Source organism: Schistocerca cancellata, chromosome 4, assembly GCF_023864275.1.
Source record: "Schistocerca cancellata isolate TAMUIC-IGC-003103 chromosome 4, iqSchCanc2.1, whole genome shotgun sequence".
Taxonomy (NCBI): domain Eukaryota; kingdom Metazoa; phylum Arthropoda; class Insecta; order Orthoptera; family Acrididae; genus Schistocerca; species Schistocerca cancellata.
In genome coordinates, this window is record NC_064629.1 from 283,456,466 (window position 1) to 283,484,404 (window position 27,939).

Below are 27,939 nucleotides of genomic sequence, written 5' to 3' on the forward strand. Positions count from 1 at the left end.
GAAGAATACTTTCAGTAACGTAATCGCATAAGAATATAAGAAGAATGCTGATACTGTGCAGGAAAGTATTTCCTTGTTACGCGTCCCCGCCACCCATTTAGATTTCCTTATCGCTGCCGGAGCGATAACAAACATTTAACAGGACACGACTCTGACAAGGGAACCTCCCCATCGCACCCCCCTCAGATTTTGTTATAAGTTGCCACAGTGGACAGGCCTTGGAAAACTGGACACAGATCAATCGAGAAAACAGGAAGAAGTTGTATGGAACTATGAAAAAAAATAAGCAAAATATACGAAGTGACTAGTCCATGCGCAAGATGGGCAACATTAAGGACATTGTGAGCGCCGTGGTCCCGTGGTTAGCGTGGGCAGCTCCGGAATGATTGGTCCTTGGTTCAAATCTTCCCTCGAGTGAAAATTTTACTTTCTTTATTTTCGCAATGTTATGATCTGTCCGTTCGTTCATTGACGTCTCTGTTCACTGTAACAAGTTTAGTGTCTGTGTTTTGCGACCGCACCGCAAAACCGTGCGATTAGTAGACGAAAGGACGTGCTTCTCCAATGGGCACCGAAAAAATTTGCTCGCAAGGTCATAGGTCAACCGATTCCCCCACAGGACAACACGTCTGATATATTCTATACTACACTGGTGACGGCATGTGCGTCACCTGACAGGAATATGTTGTCGACCCATCTAACTTGTACACTTGGCGAATGGGTAAAAAGATTCTTCTACCTTGTCCGATTTAGGTTTTCTTGTGGATGTGATAATCACTCCCAAAAAAGTGATATAAACATAAGGGTTTGTCACATAAACTGCAACAAATGAATGCAACAGTTTCACAGTCGCGCAGTTTTCCCTGTGCTCTGTCAAAACATATGTTTTTAACGTTTTCAAATTTTTCCGTGTGTAGACCGTCAAATCCTGCATGTATCCAACCAAGCATGTGTCCAATCCGAACATGTCCTGGAATTTTGGAGAGCGAAATTTATGTTTGAGTGCCTGAACTTTGATAATTGTCTGAAAATGAAAAAAAAACTTTTCACTCGAGGGAGGCTTGAACCAAAGACCTTGCGCTCCGCAGCTGCTCACGCTAACCACGGGACCACGGCGCTCCTGAGTCTACAGAATCCTTGATGTTGCGTATCTTGCACATGAACTACTCAGTTTGTATATTTTGCTTATTTTTTTCATAGTTCCACACAACTTCTTCCTGTTTTGTTGATTGATCTGTGTTCAGTTTTTCAAGGCCTATCCACTGTGCCAACTTGTAACTAAATCTGAGGGGGGGGGGGGGGGGGCGAGATGGGGAGGTTCCCTTGTGAGCGTCATTGATTACTCACAAGGAAATCACGTGAGGACTGACGATAAATATCAGGAATACGTGTAACTTTCCAGTGAAAGAGTTTTGCTGTCGATCGCACAAACGTCCAGTAACAGACTGAAAAGATAACTGCGGAAGTGGAAGTCGGCAGTGAGGTCGCAGCGTCGTAAATAAGTGACTCAGCTTACGCGCAGTTGTAAAGGTTCAGTCACACATGGCGAAAACACACACACACACACACACACACACACACACACACACACACACGGTCGTTCGTCTTGGTAAATCAAGGTTCCCCCCTCCGGTCACCAGCTGCTCTGGAATAAGGCCAGGGACGCCTCCCCTCACTACTGTCTGCTCTGGTTCGTAATTGTCTCGCTACTTCCTGTCAACCACGCATTTTCTAGAAAGCTCCTACTCGAAATTGCTGCAACCGCAGTCCCACACTTCTGGCGAAGATAACAGAGATACCCCAGTCGTTAGCGTCCGCTGCTAACCGACCGCTTTCCACGAAGTGGGGCCGGGGCTGTTCCTTAGCTAAGCTTGACATGGTATCACGGTGCTTTAGCTTTTCATGTTTGACCGTGCCATATTCTGGCATGTGTTAGTTTATTTTATGCTTCCGAAGAAGGATAGATTACTCTAGCTGAAACCTGGGAAAAGACCAGTAACATTTTGCAACTGAGGTAGATTTTTGACATATTAATTTATCACAGTTGCTGACAGGGCTGTAAAACGTTAAAAATTCTTGAATATTTTTCTACTTTGTCACATTAATCACTATAAATCTATTTTCTCCCTCGTCATTAGTCAGTTTATGGAGGAAAGTTTCTAGGTGGAACAAAGGCAACCGCTATTTGTTACTTTAATTACATTGGTTCATGCCTGAGCAATACAATGACGTTCGCATCATTGCAAAATAAGCTTCATAAAAGAGCTTTATCCAGCAGATGTGTTTACGTTACCATCAGTCGTATAACAGCAGATGAGCTATGGATAGCAACAGCACTGGAAGTGCCAATAAATGGGCAAAAAACAACAACAATGAAACAGAAATTTATCATTTCCCCTTTACTTGGGTCTCAGAAGTAGAGCATATACGAAACAACAAGCTTTTAGCGTATCTATAACTGTCCTAAGCAGCGGTGATCTGAGGGGAAAGAAACGAGATAGACGCTGCAAAATTGTGCACTTGTTAAATATGATGGACTGGGGGTGATCTCCTTCAAAGTAGGACCAATTTGAGATCACACACATTTGCATTCATTCCTTTCCCTCCTGAACACATTTTTGAATACGGATTCCGTGTGACTGCACAGCAACTATTCGTTTGCAGCAGAGCGCGAAATCACGTCTGACGAATGATAGCAGGCACATGGTCACGTAATTATGAATTAACAGAAACGTTGAAGCATTCGAAAGGCCCTGAAAATCTGGTTAGTCTGGTAAAAGGCATATTAATGGTGTTATTGAAACTTTCCGAGCATAATATCCGAGAAATGCACTGAAACTGAAAGTAAAGACTGCAGGAATGGACTATTGTTGTGTTAATACAGCCAAGCACCTGTCGCTGTAAGAACGAAAGGACAACCTTACTGAGATAAAATGGATTTCTTTTTGGCCCTACTTTACATGACCCTGATGCAGATTCATCAGTTATATTTGTAAACAGGTCTGTATGCTGATTTATAGCATATCAGTAGGTGATTACGATAAGTATTTCGTACGGGTGTTTATAGCTATGTTGAAGTTAACAGCCTTTGTGCAAACAAGTAAACAGTCGAAAAGCTTGATACAAAGGCGCAGCCTGGCATGATTCGGCCATCTTGCCTCTCTGTTTCAGCAAAGTTCTCAGATATTTTGGTGAAAAGTTCCAACACCAACATTAACAAGCGTTGTATCACTGTAAACATGTTTTCAAGAAATTTCGAATATTATTAGAAATAAGTACATTATTCTATTTAGAAAAACATACTTGCTTCAATTTCAGACTTAAGTTAAAAAGTATTATCCATACAATATTTCGTCATTTGCCGAAATCCTCCCTTCAACATCTTGAACCGTTCACGAAATAAATGGATTTCGTGTTTCACGTTACTCGCCCTGAATATGCTTCAATATGAAATTTGCACGATTTTAAGGTACTGCATTTTAGTAAATAATTGTCATTTAAACAAGGGTGTTACAGGAGTAATAAATAAATGCTCATTAAGGTGGATACGAATGGGCGAATCTTCACGTAAAACTTTACGATCGTTGTAACAATTTCCTCATAAAATGGACAGAGACGGTACGGATTACAAACGGAACACCTCATATGCGACGACCATTACACTCGGCTCCTCAAAAGCGAAGCAGAATGAAGAAGGGGAGAGGGGTTGAGTTGGAGACTGCACAGGTACACAAGATGACAAACTTGAGTTCCCGCGCGCGTCTGCAGCTGATTGGGTGAAACGAGAGGGCACCGGTAAGTGAAAGCCCGGCGGATAATCCGCCTGCGGCTTCCCATCGCCACACGCGCCGTTTTCTTGCTCGCTGTTTCCGACGCTTTCGCCGTTTATTGCTCCATCATGAGCCACTTCGCTACCACTTAATCACAATGATTTACTACTGTGGAACCTGGGAAAGAGAGCGGCCATCAAAATAGGACCTTAGTTTGTCACCAGCGTCGCTGGTAAGCCGAAGGGATTCCTCCGTGGACGTCGCAATTGCAAATTTTGAATTCCTAGTGTTGCAGTGCCATACTAGGCTAAAGATGCCAATCGCAAAGCATCTTACATAGGCTGATTTGAACAATTTGTTAACCACACGTCACGAGGCTGTTGTACATTGTGTACACAGTAAGTGCATTGCAGCAAAACATTTCTTGTGTTGTCCAGCTCCTGGAGATAGTTTACTATAACTGAATTTTTTATTTACAAATATGGCACCTTTTTCAATGCATCAAACCACTACGACAGGCTACACTTCGATTAAAATAACTCTGCGATCGACCCTTCATCGTGTTCATTGGTAAGGTGTCAGCCGCTAGAAAATCTCGATTCTTTCTAGAGCGCAACGTTGCCTGGATTGCAGGTTCATGGAGAGCCTTCTCAAGAGTGGCTGGCTTCACGTCGGCAACACTGCCTCCTGCTACTATAACTGTCTATCACAACGTTATTTCATTCTATGTATAATTAAGTATTCACAATTCTTTATTTTTCCATATCAGCCATGCATTTCCGACCATAGCCAGTTACTATTTACATAATCAATTAATTTCTTACGCTGAAGCGCTTATGAAAAATAACGACTTTCAATCAAAAAATTATGATTTATGCACACTTTTTCCCAGGGAGTATCCTTATATCTGACCGATCATCTCAGTTCAAAGTGATCTGCCAATAAAATGCGGTCTTTGGTTTCCCTTTCCCACAACATTTTCTATGTCTTCTTTCCAATTTAAGTAGTTCGCAACTGTAATTTCTAGGTATTTAGTTGAAGTTACGGCCTTTAGATGTGACAAATCTATCGTGTAGCTGAAGTTTAATGGATTCCTTTTAGCACTCATATGGAAGACCTCATACTTTTCATTATTTAGGGTCAACTACCAATTTTGCACCATACAGATATCTTTTCTAAACCGTTTTACAATTTGTTTCATCCTCTGATGACTTTACTAGACGATAAACGACAACATCATCTGCAAAGAACCTAAGACCGTTGCACAAATTGTCTCCTAAATCGTTTATATAGATAAAGTACAGCAGAGGGCCTATAACACTACCTTGAAGAGGGGCAGAAACCACTTCCGTTTTACTCGTTGACTTACGTCAGTTACTACGAACTGGGTCCTTGCTGACAAGAAATCATGAATCCAGTCACATAACTGAGACGGTATTCCGTAAGCATGCAATTTCACTACAAGCCGCTTGTGTGCTACAGTGTCAAAATCCTTCTGGAAATCTAGAAATACGGAATCAATTTGAAATCCCTTGTCAATAGCACTCAAGACTTCGTGTGAGTAAAGAGCTAGTTGTCCCATAGAATAACGAGGTTTTCTAAACACCTGTTGACTGTGTGTCAATACACCGTTTTCTTTGAGGTAATTCATAATGTTCGAACACAATATATGTTCCAAAATCCTGCTGCATATCGACGTTAACGATATGGGCCTGTAATTTAGTGGATTACTCCTATTACCTTTCTTGAATACTGGTGTGACTTGTGCAACTTTCCAGTCTTTGGGTACGAATCTTTCGTCGAGCGAACGGTTGTACATGATTGTGAATGAAAAGTATAAAAAGTTGCCTTCTGAAAGGAACCTAATTGGTATACAGTCTGGACCATAAGCCTTGCTTTTATTAAGTGATTTAAGTTGTTTCACTACGCCGAGGATATTTACCTCTACGTTACTCATGTTGGCAGCTATTCTTGATTCGAATTATGGAATATTTACTTCGTCTTCTTTGGTGGAGGAATTTCGAAAGGCTGTGTTCAGTAACTCTGCTTTGGCAGCACTGTCCTTGATAGTATTTCCATTGCTATCGCGGAGAGGAGGCATTGATTGTCTCTTGCCGCAAGCATACTTAACGTACGACCAGGTCATTCCCAATAAATACCACTTATCCGAGTAATATGGGAAATTCGCAGTCTTTTGTGGCTGTATAAAGTCTTATTTGAACCAAACTCGTTCCGTTTTAATTAAAGCATCATCAGCGGTCAATATTTTGGCTCCTACATTATTTTCATGTGTTCTCCTATACACAACCATTTGATTTTTGATACATTGCACTGCAATAACACACAATAATTTCTAGTTTGCTTTTTTTTATGTATCCGTCTCCACCTCGTGGTTAGGTGTACTGTACTAGTATCTAAGCACGATGTACGTCAAGACGAGAACTTATTGTTTTGTACTGCAGCGCACTGTGTCAAAAATCAAACGCTTGTGTATAGGAAACGTGCGTATGACATTTTCGGTCGGGAATCCCAGCCACGGGAGTTCGGTATACTGCTGCGTCTTGTGACCTGACGGAACTTCGGCGACTTGCCCATCGATGATGATGATGACGATGAAATGATGATGAGGACAAACCACACACACAGTCCCGCACCGACAAAATCCCCCATCTGGTCAGGAATCGAAACCGTGGCCCCGTGATCGACAGTCAGTAGCGCTCACCTCACGACCTCGAGCTGCTGACTGTGTGTAGAACAACTGAAAATAATGTAGCAGCCAAAAAAATTGACCACTAATAATACTTTAAATATAGTAAAACTTGTTCAGTCTAAAAAGGACTTTATACAGCCGTAAAAGGCACCGTAACTCCCACATTACATTCAAAATTGGGGCTGAGGAAGTGCGGCTTCAAAACCGAAAGGCAACTTTTTATACTTTTCATTATTTGACTTTCTGTTTTTGTAATGACGCTATATTTCTCTAAGGAATAATGTTTAATTACGGCGTTATATTATGGAGTATAATCTATCTTTTGGGTCAAATTATACAGATCATAGAGAATTGTAAACTTAGTACTATGAAAAAAGGAACTAACTGCCGAAAATGAATCTTTAGCTTTTTACTGATATAGGAAATAAACTCATAGGAACCATTCAAAATGGCGACCGCCAACTTTCTGGGTGCTTGTAGTTGTATGTTCTCCCACAAGGCCAAATATCGTCTCCTCAAATGCATGCGCAAACACGTCTTCGTCGACATCTTGGGCGCTCTCACTGGGTTTCCGTTCATTAAATTTCTTCCACTTGTGTTCAATCCCGTTGCTTTCTATCCACTGCGTCCTGATGCACCATACATTTGTTCAAAAAATGGTTCAAATGGCTCTGAGCACTATGGGACTTAACATCTATGGTCATCAGTCCCCTAGAACTTAGAACTACTTAAACCTAACTAACCTAAGGACATCACACAACACCCAGTCATAACGAGGCAGAGAAAATCCCTGACCCCGCCGGGAATCGACCCCGGGAACCCGGGCGTGGGAAGCGAGAACGCTACCGCACGACCACGAGCTGCGGACACCATACATTTAACGATTGTCTGCAAGTTCCTGTAAGGGATGATGATAACGATGATGTTTGGTTTGTGGGGCGCTCAACTGCGGGTTTCATCAGCGCCCGTACAAAGTCACAATTGTTTTTCACAGCCCGAATTTTGTACACAGTCCAGTCTAACCACTGTCATGAATGATGATGATGATGATGATGAAATGATGAGGACAACACAAACACCCAGTCTCCGGGCAGAGAAAATCCCCAAACCGGCCGGGAATCGAACCCGGGACCCCGTGATCCAGAGGCAGCAACGCTGGCCACTAGACCACGAGCTGCGGACTGTAAGGGATGAGGCTGTATCTTCGACGATCGGTCGTGACTTGTAAATAGTGGGGTACCTCCATCGCGGACACATCACACACGATTAAGGAAATGCTTGGAATAACAGAAGTAATGCGGGCACGTATGTAATGACAAGTGTCAATCCTTACAGTTCGCATACGCAGTTATAAACGTCGAAAGTAAGGAAATCTGGAAATTTGTGGTAAGGTCTTATGGAACCAAACTACTTAGGTCATCGGTCCCTAAGCCTGAAATCTACTTAACCTGACTTAAACAAACTTACGCTATGGACAACACACACACCCATGCCCGAGGGAGGACTCGAAACTCCGACGGGGGGGGGGGGGGAGGGGGGGGGGGAGCAGCACGGCCTTTGACAAGGCGCCTAAGACCGCGCGGCTACCAGGAGCGGCCTCGAAAGTAAGGGTGTCCTATAGTTCAAGCATCTGACAACACGAGGAGTTGTAAATTCAATTAGTCCATGATACTGTTATAATTTTGCTATCCACTGTATCAGGGACATAAACTAGAGGTCTTTAACAGATCTTCAGTATTCTTTATGAAGATTTGTAAAATTGACTACTGCTTCTCACCAAACAAAACTCGAATACCAACTAACTATCCAATATGACACTGCAAAATTGTATCGTTTCTTTTTTCTTTTTTACAGATATTCAGATATTCGACATGGTTTACAAGATAAAAATCAGTAGCAACCATAACGTAAGTAGAGCTTATAAATTAATAATTTTTAAGAAACATCTGAAATTCTGAGTTCCAGCAGTATAGTGGCTGAAAAGCTGTTAATTTTCTTGAGACGTAGGCTTCCTGGTGAACTCTAAGGCTCCTCCCACCTACTAAAATTTAATGTCCTTAACTGTTTTCCGAGCTGCCCCGAAAGGTGAAGAAAACTGAAAGATATTCAGAAGATAACGTTGCGACAGTTCTGTGTACTCTCAAACCGTGCGAAACTACAAGATTACACTTATTCGACAGGATTCAGTCACAACGACAGGAAACATTTGTTATCTTCTCTACATATAATTTAGACTGTTCTGATTTTTTCTTCAGCGCCATCAAACTCCTATCTGTGCCCACTGAGTGCAGCGTATAGAAACCATTTCTTCTCGTATCAGGGATACTCTAACAGTGGTGTGCCCGTTTTGTTTTAGTAAGACAGTGCATTGGAAATTTTATTAAGTTATTTACGGAAACAAAGTGTATTTGGTTCTGCAGTCGAAATTTACGTCGCATATAGCAAAACTGTTCTTCGACGATGACTGAACTGCTGGAGCAGCAGTCTAAGTCCGGGGACGAAGTGCTTTCATGCTGCATGATGAAACCTGCAAAACGAAATATCTTCTCCACTGCATCTGCAGCATGATAATTAATGTACTTGTAACCAACTAAAAAAAGTGGTATTAATGCTGAATGTAATCGCTGTTGTAGCAGAGGAGCGGGGTGTTGTCACTCAGTGGAAGAAATTTTACCGAATGTGTAATGTGGCACTTCAATAGTGGACTATTCGTGTATGGTTTAGCACTCGGGAATGTTAACGACAGTAGTTAGTGGCACTTCAATAATTACGAGTCACGTAAAATCTCTTACATCCAGTGGATATTGGGAGGGGTAGGTGGGATGAAACACATCATTTTACAAATTTGTTACTGTAGAACTGATACAGTATGTCTTTGGGTATTGGTTCCCATTCAAATCATTATCTAGACTGCGCCCTCTACTCATTGTACGAGTTTGTAATAGGAATTTAGAAACACTTTGTCCTTCCGAAACCAGCAACGTTGACAGCATACTGAAAAGTCTCAACTGTAGGTCGTGTTTTATACTGTCAGTATCTACACTGCCACATGGCTCGACTCAACGCCGCTGAAACTGTCTGCCAGCGGAAAACGCGACCCAGGAGGCTTCACTCTGGTTGCGCACACTAGCTTGCAACTCCCTGAATAAACTCTGATCAGATTAAAACCATTTAACTGACAGCTTTCTTCCTGATACCACTGCCGAGGAGAGCATTGATCGGGGCCAGTGTCTAGTTGTGTATTATGTGGCAGGAGGCAACGTCTACGAAACCATTGGAACTTTGGAATCCTTGCAGATTTTATTTTCTCATTTTCAAAACAGTCAAAATCCTGAACACTGTGGATACCAACAGCATTGTTGTCGCATTGCAACAAATATCTTTATTCGTTCGAACAGTGCCTAGAAATCAACTGAAATTTTTGGCACGCTACTCCTCGGTGCATCAGAGAGAACCTTCGTAGGTTACAAATAACAAATCGTAGTATTATTCCTGAGTTAACGACGGATCTCTCCTGTGCTGTGTTTTATATACTATTTATGCCACTGGGAAATTCATTAACACATGCTTTCGACGGTTACCTAACTGCGATCATCTATCTCGAGCGAATATCACGCTGTGAATTAAACTGAAAATGGGAAAAGACCCCGTTTGATAAAAGACGCACAATAATGATGATACGTCACGACGTCGCCACGTTGTTGGAGTGATAGCTATACTCTCGTACTGAAAATTCCACTTATTTTTCATGAATGATTGATTTCATACATATAATTACATTCACTTTACTAAACTTTGGCTAGCTCTCAAATGTGGAGGAGTGTATGAACTTCTAAGCAAAATGTTGCGAACCATTTCCATGGCTGTCCGTGGTAATTCCCTTCTAAGCGTACTTTGACATCTGTGTCACGTGAATGACTGTGAAGAGCGCTTGTGCAGTGTAGAGTTGTTTTCCATTTGCGTTGTTATAGACGAGTACGGAAAGAAAGAAAAGTATAGGGTGTAATCTGATGAGGGCATATAGCCTACTTCTCTTTAACATTTCCGAGGTTTTCGTCGAACTTAACGTCTTTGTCCGGCGAATGGATCACATGTCACATTGTCAAATGCTCTTAATTGACGGTAAAATACAGAGAGATATGATATTCAAAAAGGAAGGAACGAAGATTAGAATTTGACGTCTTCTCCACTACGAGGTTATAAAAGACGAATCACAAGCTCGGGAGGGGAAGAAAATAGGCCGCGTTCTTTTCACAGGAACATTCCTGTCATTTACGTTAAAGGAATTAAAGAAATACATAGGTAGGAATGATCATCATGATAAAATAAGAGAAATCAGCGCTCGAACAGAAAGGTTTAGGTGTTCGTTTTTCCCGCGCGCTGTTCGGGAGTGGAATGGTAGAGAGATAGTATGATTGTGGTTCGATGAACCCTCTGCCAAGAACTTAAACGTGAATTGCAGAGTAATCATGTAGATGTAGAGGAATATGTAGAAAAATTAGAAGTAGATGATCTGAGAGTCGCACAGTGTGTCTCTGAAGAATTGTACGCCACTATCTCTTCTCCCCTGTCAGGAAACGTAAGACTCACTCTGAAGAAAGGACACTGCGATAAGCCGAGTCATAGTTTCTGCGCGTCGAGGCAATTGCCCCGACAGTGAAAACAACCAATTAGAACGGCGTCTAAAGACAGTAAAGAAAAACAATACGTTGTACGACGTTGACAAGGAGCGAGCATAAACATATGGGGAAGGCAGTAACAAAAGGTACTAGTTTTACTACTCGCGTTGTGAAGTCAAGCGTAGTGAGTAAAGCTCACTGAGCAAAGACACAGGTTTTAGTGTGCTGGGATATCGCCAACCATAGTACTTGAGTTCTTAGACTAATCTTTCACAGATAACACTCATTACGGAGATGAATGTTATTACTTTCTCCCCAGTGCATTCGCTGTTTTACGAGTGATAAACAGCAATTGGTATCTACATCTGCAATCCGCAAGCTACCTCACTGTGTGTGGCGTAGATTTCTTCTTGTACCACCCTCTCCCCTCGCCTTCACCCTCCACCCTGACGCTTCTCACAGCAACAACGTTTTTCCCTGTCCCATTCACGAGTGGTGCGAGGGTAGAACGATTTTCGGTAGAGCTCTGAATTAGTTCTACACTACTGGTCATTAAAATTGCTACACCAATAAGAAATGCAGATGATAAACGGGTATTCATTGGACAAATATATTATACTAGAACTGACATGTGATTACATTTTCACGCAATTTGGGTGCATAGATTCTGAGAAATCAGTATCCAGAACAACCACCTACGGCCACTGATACGCCTGGGCATTGAGTCAAACAGAGCTTGGATGGCGTGTACAGGTACAGCTGCCCATGCAGCTTCAACACGATACCACAGTTCATCAAGAGTAGTGACTGGTGTATTGTGACGAGCCAGTTGCTCGGCCACCATTGACCAGACGTTTTCAGTTGGTGAGAGATTTGGAGAATGTGCTGGCCAGGGCAGCAGTCGAACATTTTCTGTATCCAGAAAGGCCCGTTCAGGACCTGCAACATGCGGTCGTGCATTATCCTGCTCAAATGTAGTGTTTCGCAGGGATCGAATGAAGTGTAGAGCCACGGGTCGTAACACATCTGAAATGTAACGTCCACTGTTCAAAGTGCCGTTAATGCGAACAAGAGGTGACCGAGACGTGTAACCAATGGCACCCCATACCATCATGCCGGGTGATACGCCAGTATGTTGATGACGAATACACGCTTCCAATGTGCGTTCACCGCGATGTCGCCAAACACGGATGCGACCATCGTGATGCTGTAAACAGAACCTGGAGTCATCCGAAAAAATGACGGTTTGCTATTCGTGCATCCAGGTTCGTCGTTGAGTACACCATCACAGGCGCTCCTGTCTGTGATGCAGCGTCGAGGGTAACCGCAGCCATGGTCTCCGAGCTGATAGTCCATGCTTCTGCAAACGTCGTCGAACTGTTCGTGCAGATGGTTGTTGTCTTGCAAACGTCCCCATCTGTTGACTCAGGGATCGAGACGTGGCTGCACGATCCGTTACAGCCATGCGGATAAGATGCCTGTCATCTCTACTGCTAGTGATACGAGGCCGTTGGAATCCAGCACGGTGTTCCGTATTACCCTCCTGAACCCACTGATTCTATATTCTGCCAACAGTCATTTGATCTCTACCAACGCCAGCAGCAATGTCGCGATACGATAAACCGCAATCGCGATAGGCTACAATCCGACCTTTATCAAAGTCGGAAACGTGATGGTACGCATTTCTCCTCCTTACACGAGGCATCACAACAACGTTTCAGCAGGCAACGCAGGTCAACTGCTGTTTGTGTATGAGAAATCGGTTGGAAAATTTACTAATGTTAGCACGTTGTAGGTATCGCCACCGGCACCAAGCTTGTGTGAATGCTCTGAAAAGCTAATCATTTGCGTATCACAGCATCGTCTTCCTGTCGGTTAAATTTCGCGTCTGTAGCACATCATCTTCGTGGTGTAGCTATTTTAATACCCAGTAGTGTAATTTCACGGATTTTGTCGTAGTGGTCATGTCACGATACTTACGTGGGAGGAAGTAATACGTTTCACGACTCTTCCTGGAACGTACTGTCGCGGAGTTTCAATAGTAAAACTCTCCGTGGTGCACAATGCCTCCCTTGTAGCATCTGCCACTGGAGTTTGTTCAGCATCGTGGTAACGCTCTACCACTGACTAAGCGATCCCTTGAAGAATCGCGCCTTTGCTCGTTGGATTTAGTCTATCTGTTCTATTAATCGCATCTGGTAATGGTCGCAGACTGCTGACGAATACTCAGGAATCGGTTGAACAAGAGTTTTGTAATCCTGTTGTTTCGTGGATGAATTACATTTCCGTAAGACTGCTCCAACGAATCTGAGCCCGGTATATGTTTTTCCTAGTATTTGTCGCAGAAGTTGAGAATACCGCTTCAGTTGTAAATTACTTTATTTTCACACGACCGGTTTCGGACTGTTATAAGCCCATCCTCAGGTGTCGTAGCTGTGCTGTGGTCCCCGAGCGCCGCGTGTACAAGGCGCGATGTGCTGCCTATGAGCCCGACACCTGAGGATGGGCTTATAACAGTCCGAAACCGTTCGTGTGAAAATAAAGTAATTTACAACTGAAGCAGTACTCTCAACCTGCGCCATAATGCTCAGTTGCGGATGTTCTGCTAGCAGGATTGTTCCTAGCATTTGTTTTATATTGTCATTCGAGTTTAGGGCATTCCATATCGTTATTCCTACTCACCTTTTTATTATATACATGAAATGTACTCGTAGTTGCGAATACGATCATCCATCAGCTGTATAAGGGAATGACGACAATGAAAATCTCGATCCTGGATTTCCCGCTTTACCCAAGCGGTCGCCTTAACCGCTTGGGCTACCGTACACGACGCATGACGACAGCCAAACTTCCATTGCCGTCGTTTCTACGTCACAACCTGTGCTCGTACACACATGATGTAATTCCCGTGACATTTTAATTGAAAATCGCTGCCTGTTATCGGCCTGTCCGAAGGAACATTTCATCGTTCTTCTTAACAATACAGGTACTGCAATATCGTATTTTTGTTATATGGTGCAGACGCATTACTCCAAGTGAAATTTCCAAGTTGTAACCGTATAACATTTTACTCTCACATAATTAAATGCAGTTTTCAGTTCAAAAATGGTTCAAATGGCTCTGAGCACTATGGGACTCGACATCTTAGGTCATAAGGCCCCTAGAACTTAGAACTACTTAAACCTAACTAACCTAAGGACATCACACACACCCATGCCCGAGGCAGGATTCGAACCTGCGACCGTAGCAGTCCCGCGGTTCCGGACTGCAGCGCCAGAACCGCTAGACCACCGCGGCCGGCCAGTTTTCAGTGTGCGGAGATACGCACTAGCTAATAGTGAGAGTAAAGTTTGCCAGAAATTAAATTCGATGGTAATGTTGCTCGACCCGACTTTCTCTCCTTTAATTTTATACGAAATTGTTGTACCAGAACACAGGAGTCCATTACTCCTCAAACGAATTTTTATTCCACACCTTTCTCGAATCCATATATGGTTATACCAGATGCAGACGTCGACTGAGCACTATCAATAAAGACGACGACGTTATAGCAAACACATTCCGAAGACAATAATGTTGTCGATATTGTGCAGTTTTGATACTCCATAGTTTTACTGTGATCTTTGGGACTAAGACTTACTCATTCCTTTCTGCAAATAACAGGATAACAAAAAATATGGCTGTAATTTTGCTGAATGCTGTTTCATGATCAGATTGTAGCGAACTGCAGGCGACGTAGAGGTGATAAGTTACTTAATAATCACCAACAATTCTGGTTAAATATACCGAATTCTCTCTTTAAGCTTCATTGACGTGTGTATCACTTGTGAGCATAAAATTACCTTTTCCACATGAAACCAGGCATATACGTATTTATTTCCTGGATTATCGAGGAGCTGGGACTTGGGACTCAATCGCTCTCCTGGGACATCCCACCGGCCCAGTTGTAGCTATTCCTTCAAGGTCTCTGCATGTTTCAGCACCTCAGGGAGTGAAACCGAATTCCCTAACGATCCTTATGCGGGTTCCACAAGTGTTAAGCTCCTGGTTCTCTCTCCATTTTAGCTTAACACTTTTAGCTAGCCAAACCGACAAAATTGTGACTCCCCTTTCCTGACTGCAAAGTGGTATAAATGGAGTAAAATGCAACACTAGCTTATTACAATATAAGATTGCAGTAAGGACATGGTTCTGAGAATAGGGAGCTTATTCACGGCCAGTTATAATCCTCTTGTTTGTTTTCATTGCTATTAAGAGAGACTTTTAAATTTAGATTTCAAACTCAGTTCAGACAGAGCGGCCGTAATACTAGTGAACTGATTTAGGTCAGTCACTCAAAACATTAATTAAAATTTTTACTTTATTTTAGCTATTTATCTCCGGTTCTCGACAGACAATTTGAATCAAAGTTACTCGATCATGGAAAGACTAGTTACATGCGTCACAGAATGTTGATAAAATATTTTAAAGTTAAAAGGAAATCTGTAAAAAATAAATACAGCAACAAAATATGTGTGTTAGTTTACACCAATAAATAAGACAGCGAGAAATTATTGTGCAGAAGAACAGGGCTGCTCTGAATTGGCCAGAATGTTTCCCGAAAAGAGATGCTTACGATGTCTTGACTGTTTCTCTGTACTATTTTCATCCAGCTTCGGTTATAGGTATTTTGTGACAAAAATAACGGAGGGTGACTCATGAATTAAACGGCAACACGTGTTTTGAAGCGTTGACTCTTAAGTTCTGTCTATCACTAGTTTTTATCCATTCCTTCCAACATACGTACACGCTTTCCTAAGCTGCGCAATCGAAAAAGCACTCGCAACTAAAGACTGATGACTGAGTTGGAACGCCAACCAAACGTTTTCGCTTGTGACCTACGATGGCCATAACGTAATAGTAAAAGGGTCTCTCACTTTGGGTAATTTGTCTAATGATCGAGCCGGCCGGAGCGGCCGTGCGGTTCTAGGCGCTACGATCTGGAACCGCGAGACCGCTACGGTCGCAGGTTCGAATCCTGCCTCGGGCATGGATGTGTGTGATGTCCTTAGGTAAGTTAGGTTTAAGTAGTTCTAAGTTCTAGGGGACTGATGACCTCAGATGTTTAGTCCCATAGTGCTCAGAGCCATTTGAACCATTTTCTAATGATCGATGGCATGTGTCGCCGGCCAGTCTCCAAAATGATTTGCTAAAAGGAAATGGAGATGGTACAGAAACGTGAAGGCAGCAACAAGGCTATATCGCAATTTCCTTCCTATGACATGATCAAAATTTGTCATAATCTGTGAGCTAACATTATTCAACATTTAACTCATTCATGACTTTAACAGTGGAATATTTATTTCAATACTGAATTCAAAGACGCAGATCAAAGATTACTTTTGCTTTATCGACTAATATTCTCCCAAACCCACATGGTATGCGTCTGGTGGTCGTCTTTTACCTTATATTTTACGTACATAAAAGAAGGCAGTTTGTGTCTCAGAATTCCGCGACGTAGAGGACAATACAGACGACGGGGGTTCTCTGCTTGGCGTACGGAATGGGTCGTGACCTTTTCAGTGCAAATATTCCGGCACTCTCCTCAAGTGCTTTAGACAAACTTGGGAAAACTTAAGTGTACGTCTGCACATTAACCTTATTATTTTATTCTCCTAGTCCTTACGAGAGATTTGAGATAGTGGCAGAAGAACTGTCGTATGGTCTTCGTCCAATACCGGCTCTCTAGATTTGACCAACGGTTCACGAGAGCAATATCGGATCTCTGTTAAAAATTCTCATTTTATTTGGCTGAGCAGGTCTGCAACCCTTTCGCATAGGCTACAGCGACCAGTTACGATCCCTGTAGCACTTTTTAAGATTTTAAAGAGCTACCTCTGAAACATGGGGCTAGCGCTCAAACGGACGGAAACGTCCCCGTCTGCTAAAGTGTTACCGCAGTGTAAGGACAGTGAAATTTGTTGCTTTCCCTAATGAGATTCAGGAAAGTAACGGGATATTTCCTTAGGAGGAGGACTGTTTGTATGTATCCTTTACCAGCGAGTTAGTGCTACTTCTCTAATGACCACGATCTTGAGGGGAAGTCAAGGTATAACTTCCCTTTATTATGTCGTAAATTCAATCACTCCTAAGCTTCTTTATTTGCCCCAGGTTGTCAATTTCTACTACTTTATTCGTAGAGCAGTAATAACGTAAAGGCTTTCTCTGTTTTATATGTGACTCGCAATAAAAAAAAAATTCTTGAACTTCCTTCATTCTAACTGGCTTCCTCGGAGCTGACAACCACCGTACAAGGTGGCGTTAGTGACCGTGATAGTGCATATGGACACGTTATTGCTGTAATATACTCAACTTAGGCAGAAAACGCGAAAATGTCCCAGCGATTTAAAGATCGTCCAGCACCCGGACTTGGTGTGGTCCCTCAGCAGAGGCAGTGTCACCTTTGAGGCAGTATGCGACTCCCAGATTTTCGCTTCAGTCACGTCCAGCATTTGATCATCATCTTTCTGTCGGTTCTTCTCCTAGGCCACACATGATGCTAAAACGCCAGAAGCCAACATCTTACCTAACGATGCGACGGGGATCTATGACTCAACAATCAACATCTAAACGACCAGCTGACAACAGGCCACCCGCAGCGCAACCAAAAACTGACTCCCCCGCACAGCAAGAAAGCAATAGAAGAAATAGCTAATGAAATTCTTCCGCAGTAGTTAGAGATATGGTACCTGAACATCGAGCATGTATGACTCTGATGGGTTTTGAACCTAAGTTTGAAATCAAATGGTCAAATGGCTCTAAGCACTATGGGACTTAACACCTGAGGTCGTCGCTCCCATAGACTTAGAACTGCTTAAACCTAACTAACCTAAGGACATCACACACAGCCATGCCCGAGGCGGGATTCGAACCTGCGACCGTAGCAGCAGCGCGGTTCCAGACTGAAGCGCCTAGAACACAGCGACCGGCTGCAAGTTTGAATCAATAACAATGAATCCAGGAAGCATTGAAGAGACCAATGAAGCAGGAACGAAGACTTGAAGTTCTCATATACAATACCCTGTAGCCTGTGTATATGTAGACTGAAGCGTCGAATGAAAATTTGTACCAAGGCTGAAACTCGACCCAGGTCTCCTGCTCACTAGATAGATGCGTTAACCACTACACCACCCTGGTACAGTGGCTTTGCACAGCTTCGCAGTCTACCGTAGCACCCCTCCCTCCTCAGTCCTAATTCCCATTCACGCCTCAGCCCACTTGGTATTCCACCTGAAGACGAACAGCATTGCAGAGGTTCTCCAATTGTATTGGAGCAGCATCTCGGCATGGGACGAAACGGGGGATTCTGCCTGAAATCCAGGCATAAGTGCTTCAGTCAAAAGGAACTACAAATATACACTCCTGGAAATGGAAAAAAGAACACATTGACACCGGTGTGTCAGACCCACCATACTTGCTCCGGACACTGCGAGAGGGCTGTACAAGCAATGATCACACGCACGGCACAGCGGACACACCAGGAACCGCGCTGTTGGCCGTCGAATGGCGCTAGCTGCGCAGCATTTGTGCACCGCCGCCGTCAGTGTCAGCCAGTTTGCCGTGGCATACGGAGCTCCATCGCAGTCTTTAACACTGGTAGCATGCCGCGAAAGCATGGACGTGAACCGTATGTGCAGTTGACGGACTTTGAGCGAGGGCGTATAGTGGGCATGCGGGAGGCCGGGTGGACGTACCGCCGAATTGCTCAACACGTGGGGCGTGAGGTCTCCACAGTACATTGATGTTGTCGCCAGTGGTCGGCGGAAGGTGCACGTGCCCGTCGACCTGGGACCGGACCGCAGCGACGCACGGATGCACGCCAAGACCGTAGGGGACCGCACCGCCACTTCCCAGCAAATTATGGACACTGTTGCTCCTGGGGTATCGGCGAGGACCATTCGCAACCGTCTCCATGAAGCTGGGCTACGGTCCCGCACACCGTTAGGCCGTCTTCCGCTCACGCCCCAACATCGTGCAGCCCGCCTCCAGTGGTGTCGCGACAGGCGTGAATGGAGGGACGAATGGTGACGTGTCGTCTTCAGCGATGAGAGTCGCTTCTGTCTTGGTGCCAATGATGGTCGTATGCGTGTTTGGCGCCGTGCAGGTGAGCGCCACAATCAGGACTGCATACGACCGAGGCACACAGGGCCAACACCCGGCATCATGGTGTGGGGAGCGATCTCCTACACTGGCCGTACACCACTGGTGATCGTCGAGGGGACACTGAATAGTGCACGGTACATCCAAACCGTCATCGAACCCACCGTTCTACCATTCCTGGACCGGCAAGGGAACTTGCTGTTCCAACAGGACAATGCACGTTCGCATGTATCCCGTGCCACCCAACGTGCTCTAGAAGGTGTAAGTCAACTACCCTGGCCAGCAAGATCTCCGGATCTGTCCCCCATTGAGCATGTTTGGGACTGGATGAAGCGTCGTCTCACGCGGTCTGCACGTCCAGCACGAACGCTGGTCCAACTGAGGCGCCAGGTGGAAATGGCATGGCAAGCCGTTCCACAGGACTACATCCAGCATCTCTACGATCGTCTCCATGGGAGAATAGCAGCCTGCATTGCTGCGAAAGGTGGATATACACTGTACTAGTCCGCCGCTCGTGGTCTCGCGGTAGCGTTCTCGCTTCCCGAGCACGGGGTCCCGGGTTCGACTCCCGGCGGGGTCAGGGATTTTCACCTGCCTCGAGATGACTGGGTGTTTGTGTGGTCCTCATCATTTCATCATCAACCAGGAAAGTGGCGAAATTGGACTGAGCAAAGATTGGGTAATTGTACGGGCGCTGATAACCACGCAGTTGAGCGCCCCACAAACCAAACATCATCATCATCACACTGTACTAGTGCCGACATTGTGCATGCTCTGTTGCCTGTGTCTATGTGCCTGTGGTTCTGTCAGTGTGATCATGTGATGTATCTGACCCCAGGAATGTGTCAATAAAGTTTCCCCTTCCTGGGACAATGAATTCACGGTGTTCTTATTTCAATTTCCAGGAGTGTATATCACTGATATTTGAGACCTGAAAAGGTCTCTGGAACCATATACCGTAGCTTCATTTGACTTTCTAACATGCCAAGGGCCCATATTGGGAAGAAGACGGCAGTGTAGTTGCGGGAGAACCTCGTGTCGAAGGAGGTCTTCTTGAGGACAGCAAGAATGACCCAGATAAGGTGAAGAGGAAAACCTTCGTTATTCCTCAAGAGTCTAGTCACTAAAGTTGAAAAGTATCTTTAAGGGCCAGCCAGACACTCATCTAACTGAGTGGCATAAGGAAACCATCCCCTCTCGAGATAGCTTCCATTATTTTGTCTAGTGTCACTACCGAAAGTGAACAGTGTATTTGGAGGAGCAGTAGGACTTATTTACAGGCGTCTTGGTGAGCTGCCTGCAGCGGCAGACGGCAGCGCGCCGGCGCCGCGGCATGTATTGTTGATGCGAGCAGCACCGCACGGCCCGTGTTTCGCGGCCTGCCGGCTCATCATTATGCACGCGACGCGGTGCCTGCTCTGGACACAGGCGTCAGCAAGGTCGCGATCAATGGGCACGCGGTTCGCCGGCGGATTACCGCTCGCCTTCAGGAGCTCATCCGCGCCTGCGCTGCGCTGTACGCTGCACCGTTACGCCGATTCCACTTTTCCAGTGTATGTGTGAGGACGGAGAGAGAGACGGTAGCTTGCGAGCTGACTACCCGAGCGGCCGGATCCAGTTATCTGCACCTGCAGGTACACGCATAGGACGCTGGTTAGTCCGCTAGCCAAAGTGCAATAGAAAAATTAGCTACGTTTCATAAGTTGCCATTCATCACCTAAGATGCACCAACTGCAAAGTCATATAGATTCCTATTTTTCATTGCTAACTGTTTGAATTTTACGCAGTGGATTACTAAATTTTGAGATATCACAATTTACACAATTTCCGGAACAAAGGTCCATAGGACAAAATGTTTATTTGAGCTAGGACAGTTTAAATACTTACTTTCAATATATTTGGAAAACAATGTGATTCTCAAAAATGTTCAAATGTGTGTGAATTCCTAAGGGACCAAACTTCTGAGGTCATCGGTTCGTAGACACACACTACTTAACTAACTTAACGCTAAGGTCAACACTCACACCCATGCCCGAGGGAGGACTCTAACCTCCGGTGAAAGGGGACAACGTGATTCTAATACAGGCATATTTAAATAGACTGTGTGCTACTATTAAGTAAATCTTTCCATAATACTAGATAAATTAACCTATGTTTTTTATGTAAAAAACTGTGCCCCCCTGGTAGCTGAGTGGTCAGCGCAACGGAATTTCATACCTGACGGCCCGGGTTCGATTCCCAGCTGGGTCGGAGATTTTCTCCGCTCAGAGACTGGGTGTTGTGTTGTCCTTATCATCACGATCATCATTTCATCCCCATCGACACGCAAGTCGTCGAAGTGGCGTCAACTCGAAAGACTTGCTCCAGGCGAACGGTCTACCCGACGGGTGGCCCTAGCCACACGGCATTTCCATTTCAAATCTAAAAAATAATATTTCTGATAACATAAATCAGTGTCAATAGGCCATAATGAAGTAAACTGGTAGCTGAATAGAACTATACAAATAAAATACCACTGTTTATCCTGTAGTCTATACATTATAATGGACAGAATATTGTAATGCTTTACGTTGATCTATACAGAAACTGTCACATAGCCCTTCTTGCTGACCGTCACCTAGTTGCAAGTAATAATTTTTGACAACATGATGACACAACTGAAAGTGTTTTTCCTTTAATGCCAACGCCACTGGCGGAACCCTATATGCCGTTTTATTTTCGTGTCGTCTTTCTCCGTATTCGAATTGTCATTTACTCTCCATTACTACTATTTTACTGTTGCACAACTTCAAAACAAGTTTCTTCGTAATGTAAACACAACACTAACTGCCGATGCTCCAAGTTAGCTGACCTGTACATAACCACACTCTACATCAAACTGAATGAAGAGTGCTACGCGCGCACGCATCAAAAAAGCGTTGCCTTGGTCTCTAGCACTGAGTTAATCAAACAAAACCTTGGTAGAATGTTCTAGGCAGCCCGTTGATTAATTTTAAACAATTTCTCGAAAAAGCACCCACTGGCCTATGGACCGTTCTTCCGGAAAAGCCTCAATTATTATGATTTTTAACAAACAGATACAGACAGTTTGCCGCGAAGATGAAGAATGAGACTGTAAGATGCGAAAGAATCGATTTTTTTTACCGAATAGTTTCATTAAAATCGTTTGGGTAAGATGCATATTCTGTCACTCCCCCACCGCAGCTAGTCTGCACAGAAGTGGGCAAGAAATGTTTTGTGCTTTCAGACTAGCTGGGTGATGCTTTCGGTGCTGCCACCCAGCTGCTACAGTGTACCACCGCATTAAATGTCACGTGGATATTCTTCGTGCTGCTTCAAGCTCCGTTACGCTGGCCTTCAATACGGGTGTACCAGGCTATCTCTCAAACCGCACAATATGGCGTTACGCGTCAGCTCCGCCACAGTGACGAGTCATCCGTCATTGCTTACCCGATGGACTTAACATTTAACGTGGAGAACAGGGCAAGTGCCACATCCTAATATCCCAGAAAATTGATCAGTGGAAGATATACCAAATTACACGAACAAGTCTCTCGGCTTACCAGTAGATAATCGACCGTTTCTGAGAAAATGACAAAGTGTCGACGTTGTTTAGATGCGTTTTAGCGGGTCATACGCTGAGACCGACTGGTCGCGCAGTGGTTAGTGTCTCAAGTTCGTGCACCACGTTCGGAACATGCACATTATCCTTATTTATTTTATTTTCTATTTTTTCATTTATCTACCCACGTCCGTATAATGCTACTACAGGAATGTTTCTTATCAAGTTAGGAGATGCAAGGGCGTTATATTAATTGTAAAACTACAACTGGGTTTCACAATTAGTGCTCAGGAAGATTTGGTGCATTCCCTTGGATGATACCAACCGTAGAAACACACGAAACGTAGAAATTCCGAACACCACGAGCATTGCGCAGAGGCAGGTTTGTCATATTTCCTCGCATGAATCTTACCCAGAAAAGAAACGTCGTAAACATTACTGAAGATTTCACGTGTTGGCAATAATTTCGCGGCAAACCACACATAACGGATTAATTTTCCGAAAACTGGTGCCTGAAATTGATTATGAATCAAGATACGCTACAGGAATTTTACCGAAAACAATTTCAAATAACTTTACCTCTCATTTATTGTTTTTTTTTTCTTTTCTTTAAATTGATTCACCAGACGTATGATTAGTAGACCAATAAGGACAACGTTATTTCTATATACAGAAAAACATTCGTGTAGAGATCTTCCACGGACATTGGTAGATAAATAAAGAACAAAAATAAGAAAATCGGGCTACGAACACGGGCGCAAAAAGTGTGAAGCCGCGACGCTAGCTACTGTGCTACAGCTTAGTTTGGACTGTTTACTCGCTAAAAGGCACGTAATTACCTCCAGAACTTTGACTGTCGTTTTCTCAGAAATTGTCGAATATCGACAGATAAGCCGAGAGCCGTCTTCGCTTATTTTGACCCCTCATCCACTGAGCGGAGTTCCTGGGAAATCAGGTTATGGCACTTGCCGTCTTCTCTTCGTGAGCGAGATCATTTGTTTAGTTATATTTATCCACTCCGAGTAACTCTCTTTATCATAATTTAGTATTCGGTACTTAATACAGTGCAGTAGACGGCAAAATTGCTATTTATCAAGAGAAAATCTCTGTCGAGAAATGCATAATGTCAGCGCTGTGATGCATCAAAGCTTCCTTCGGTTGTGTTTGGTATCCTAATCAGTCTCATTAGACAAAATAATTAGTCAGCCCGAGGAGATAGCGTGTAAACATAGTTTAACACCGCCTCTATGCTTGATAAGGGCCTTATTTCGGAGTGGAATAGAGCCCACATGTTTCTCCAGGTGTGCGATACCGAGTTGAAGCCAATTATTTGTGATTAGATTCCGTAGAGCTACCTAATTGCTGGCATGTTGATTTCTGTGTTCCACCTGCTGTTCAAAATAGTCTCAAACACTACATATAGGACTAAGATCGGCTCATTTAGCGGCCCACTCGAGGTGTGATAGCGTGCCCGAGAGTTCGTCAGACTAGAGTCGTGTGCGTGTCGTTCTGTGAACATTGTTGTTATCGTCTTGAATTTGTATTTGCGAATGAGAGCACTTAGTAACTTGCAGCAAACTTCACACATAGTTTCAAACCTTTGCGAAACATTTTCTGGCCGACAACCCCCATCTAATTATGAGAGCACAGAAGCTTATCACTTACTATATTTTCACTGTTCATGCAGTAAAAGTGCTGCGCATCAGGCATGACGTTTTAATTTATTTCTTTACTACTAACTGTATTCGTGACACTTTTACAGGCAGTAGCCACGTGTCCCATTGGATGTACCGGCAAAATTATATCACTGCACGACTCATAGTTCAGGAGATACAAAGTTGTTAACATTGAGTTGCATTGAAATGAAACTTTAGGGTGAAATTCGCTGGAGACCAGTGTAATTACGTGTTAAATATGTTAAATGTACGTGAAATATCCAGAATGAATTTTCACTCTGATATGAAACTTTCTGGCAGATTAAAACTATTTGCCGGACCTAGACTCGAACTCGGGACCTCTGCCTCTCGCGGGATATGCTCTAGAGCATGCGAAGAACTCTAAAGTATCCTATGATAAACAAAGCATCTAATTATCTACAGTTCCCCGTCATTTTTATTCTGTTTTCATGCCATTTTATTTTCCAAAAATGAACTAAGAAACTTGATATATGTATAATCGCTTTTAGTAAAATGTTCTTTACGGGTATGGGGTAGGGGTTCACCCGCGTATGCTAAGTTTCGTAGGTGTTTCTTTTTATATACACCCTGTATAAACAACTACTAAGATAAAGGAACTTGCAAATTTAAAGATCGAAGTCTCATTTTCCGATTCACTCGATTGTTTCAGAGCTGCGATCAAGTCTTCCAGGAAACCGAAGAAATGACACAAGGTGCAGTCAAGTACGATACTTGGCACAGTCTGCAGCACCTCGCTGAAGTCACAGACTGGGGAGTCTCGTCACACCTAGTCTTGCAGTAGCAGCTTTTCTTCCTGTTAAGCGTCAGAGGCGCATGAGTTAGTGCCAGATGGCGCGAGGAAGGTTGAAAACCGGAATTTTATTGTTGGGTTTTCGATTCACTAGAAGCTACAGCATTGAAAGCGCTCGCTTACAGGCCCGTGACGGTTCTCATGGGTGGTTAACAGATTTCAGTCGGATTACAGAGCCTTAGTGGGTTATGTCATGTATCAGGAGAGATTAGTTCTTCTGCATTCTTGCCCATAACGAGGCAAGAGATTGCTGTATTCTTACATGAGGTAGAGTGATGCTGCTTAGTTCCGGTCCCCACTGAATAGGCACAGGGAGAAGCAAAGATAGAAAGAGAATGGCCTAACGAAGCTGAACACCCTCTAGACCACTGATTCCCAACCATTCTCAGACCATAACCCCTGAGTGAAATCAGACATTGGCTGACATAACTGTCACAACAATACACAAAATTCCATCAATCTACATAAATTACTGGGATAAGTGCCGTAATGCTTTTAAGAAACAGTATTCCCTTTCAGGAAGAGAAAGGATCAGATCCCCGTCCAGCCATCTAGCTTTCCCTAAATTGTTTAAGGCAAATTTCAGAATGATTTCTTTGAAGAGGATATGGCCGTACCCGTCCTCAATCTTGTCCATTTCCGCTTCGTGCTCCGACTCCCTCTATCTCTAGAATAATTCGAAATAATTAGCTTTAAAATTTCAATAAACTACGTCTCAGCTATAGGAGAAGAGGCCATACGAAAAGTAACTTCTGTATTGGAAATTTGTGGATCTAAGAGAGCAAGATTAAGGTAAACGTCTGGTCGACGACGAGTTCGCTAACGGCTGAAAACACTCTACTTTCACTACTGTAGAACGACGACCCGCGCTACCCGAAGTCTCACGTTTCAACAAACCATACCTTGGGTTGAGTTGATTACGATCCATACTCCTTAAGAGGCATTTGTCACAGATAGGAGGGTGTATGTCGGTGAACAGCGACTAAGATTTTGACTATTAAACAGAAACAGGAATGCAGAAATGGGTGATTTTTTTTAAATATACAGCGAATTTCTTGAGATAACAACAATACTTTGTTCCATGTTGGTAAAGCTACAAGGTATACTGCCTCGTTCTACGTTCCGAATAATCTTTAAAAATAACACAAATATAAAGTGTATTTTGAATGCATATGTGTTAACTTGCTCCGTAATAGTACGACAAGACGTTCCTTTCTGAGGGGATACAGTAGAACTCATGAAGGTTGAAAGGAAGAGAAACGAAGAGGAGTTTTACGGTCAAACAAAAGTGTACATTCTAAGGAATATTTTGGTATTGTCAACGTATTTCACAAAAAAATTAATGATTTCTTTCATGTTGCATCAGACATTTTCTACTTTCACAACTTCATCTATCTGAAATTAATGGAAATGTCTTTGGCTGGTAGGAAACCGGCCGTGTGCGTTTCACAGGAACTATAAATCCATTCGCTTGAAATGATTTGGGAAAACAACGAAAAACCCAAATACGAGTGGCCTGACAGGTATTTGAATCCAATTCTTCGAGCAGGAGTCTAGGGTCTTACCCACTGTTTCATCTCTCTCGATATTTGTACATGTAATTTCTTTTAGACGTATAAATGAGGATAACTGCAAACAAATCAGCAGCATATGTCACTCACTGATGCGAACGCTATAGACAAAGTGTCGCCTTTATGGGAGCAACACTCTGCCATCTCGTCTCCCCCTACCCGCAATCGTTCTGGGCTGCAAAGCGATCCCTTTATGCAGGTTTCGTCAAATGAAAAGCCAGCACGGAGAATTTATGACCCAGTGTAAAATCCTGAAGCCATAAATCTGGTCATCCACGCTTCTTTTACGGCTAGGAACATACAAACTTTACTGAGAAATAAATGCATTTATATTCGCAGCCATTCAACCGTTCGCGAGTCTTCTACGGAAGACCATGTAAACTTTTCTTGAGGCTGCAACACATGCTCCAGCAGGATAGAAAGAGAAAACGTTGCTTAAATAATGCACAGTACGATTCTTTCCGCTACAACGCATTCGTAAAAAGTGAGCCTCTCAATAAATAATAATAATGCATTCTTTCGGTAACCAAGAAATTTAAATTGCGGAAACAGAAAATTTTTGTTAGTGTTACAGTAACATCGTAGGACAGTACTTCGAGCACACACCACATCTGAAGCAAAAATGACGCCCATATATATCTGTTTATTTTTACAGTATTTGCCTTGATCAGATCACTTTTTCTAATATTTCTCTCTTTGCCCACACATGCTTTGGTGATGTTACACCATCCTCAGTAGGTTTTCTTTTATTCTGGTGGAAAACATACGTATGTGCATGTTAAATGAGAATACGTAAAGTTTGCCAATATAATGATATTCACAAAAAGCGTTCAATCAAAAACATATAACTTAACAGTATACTGATAGTTCCTATCGCTATTTAATGCGGTACAACTGGCATTTTAACACTTTTGTACTGCTCATGAGTGCAGAAAACCGTCGAAAGTCATGACTGTTTCCTCTCATTTTTTAGTTTTCTGTCAGTGAACGTGGCTTTAGTATTTTAATGAAGTTTCTGTAATTACTTTTCATGGTAATGACTTTTCAAAATTCTTATGGCTTATTTTTAAGACGAAAAGTT

The 27,939-nt window shown here is 43.3% G+C and overlaps 1 protein-coding gene across 1 annotated transcript in view; it reads left to right on the plus strand.

Moving 5' to 3' along the window:
• LOC126183518 (facilitated trehalose transporter Tret1-like) overlaps positions 1-27,939 on the plus strand; it is a 289,097-nt gene that overhangs the window by 114,173 nt on the left and 146,985 nt on the right. The window contains exon 2 of the mRNA XM_049925574.1: positions 8,335-8,387. Within this exon, the coding sequence (XP_049781531.1) occupies positions 8,352-8,387 (36 nt within the window). The 5' untranslated portion in view covers positions 8,335-8,351. The remainder of the gene's footprint in view (positions 1-8,334; positions 8,388-27,939) is intronic.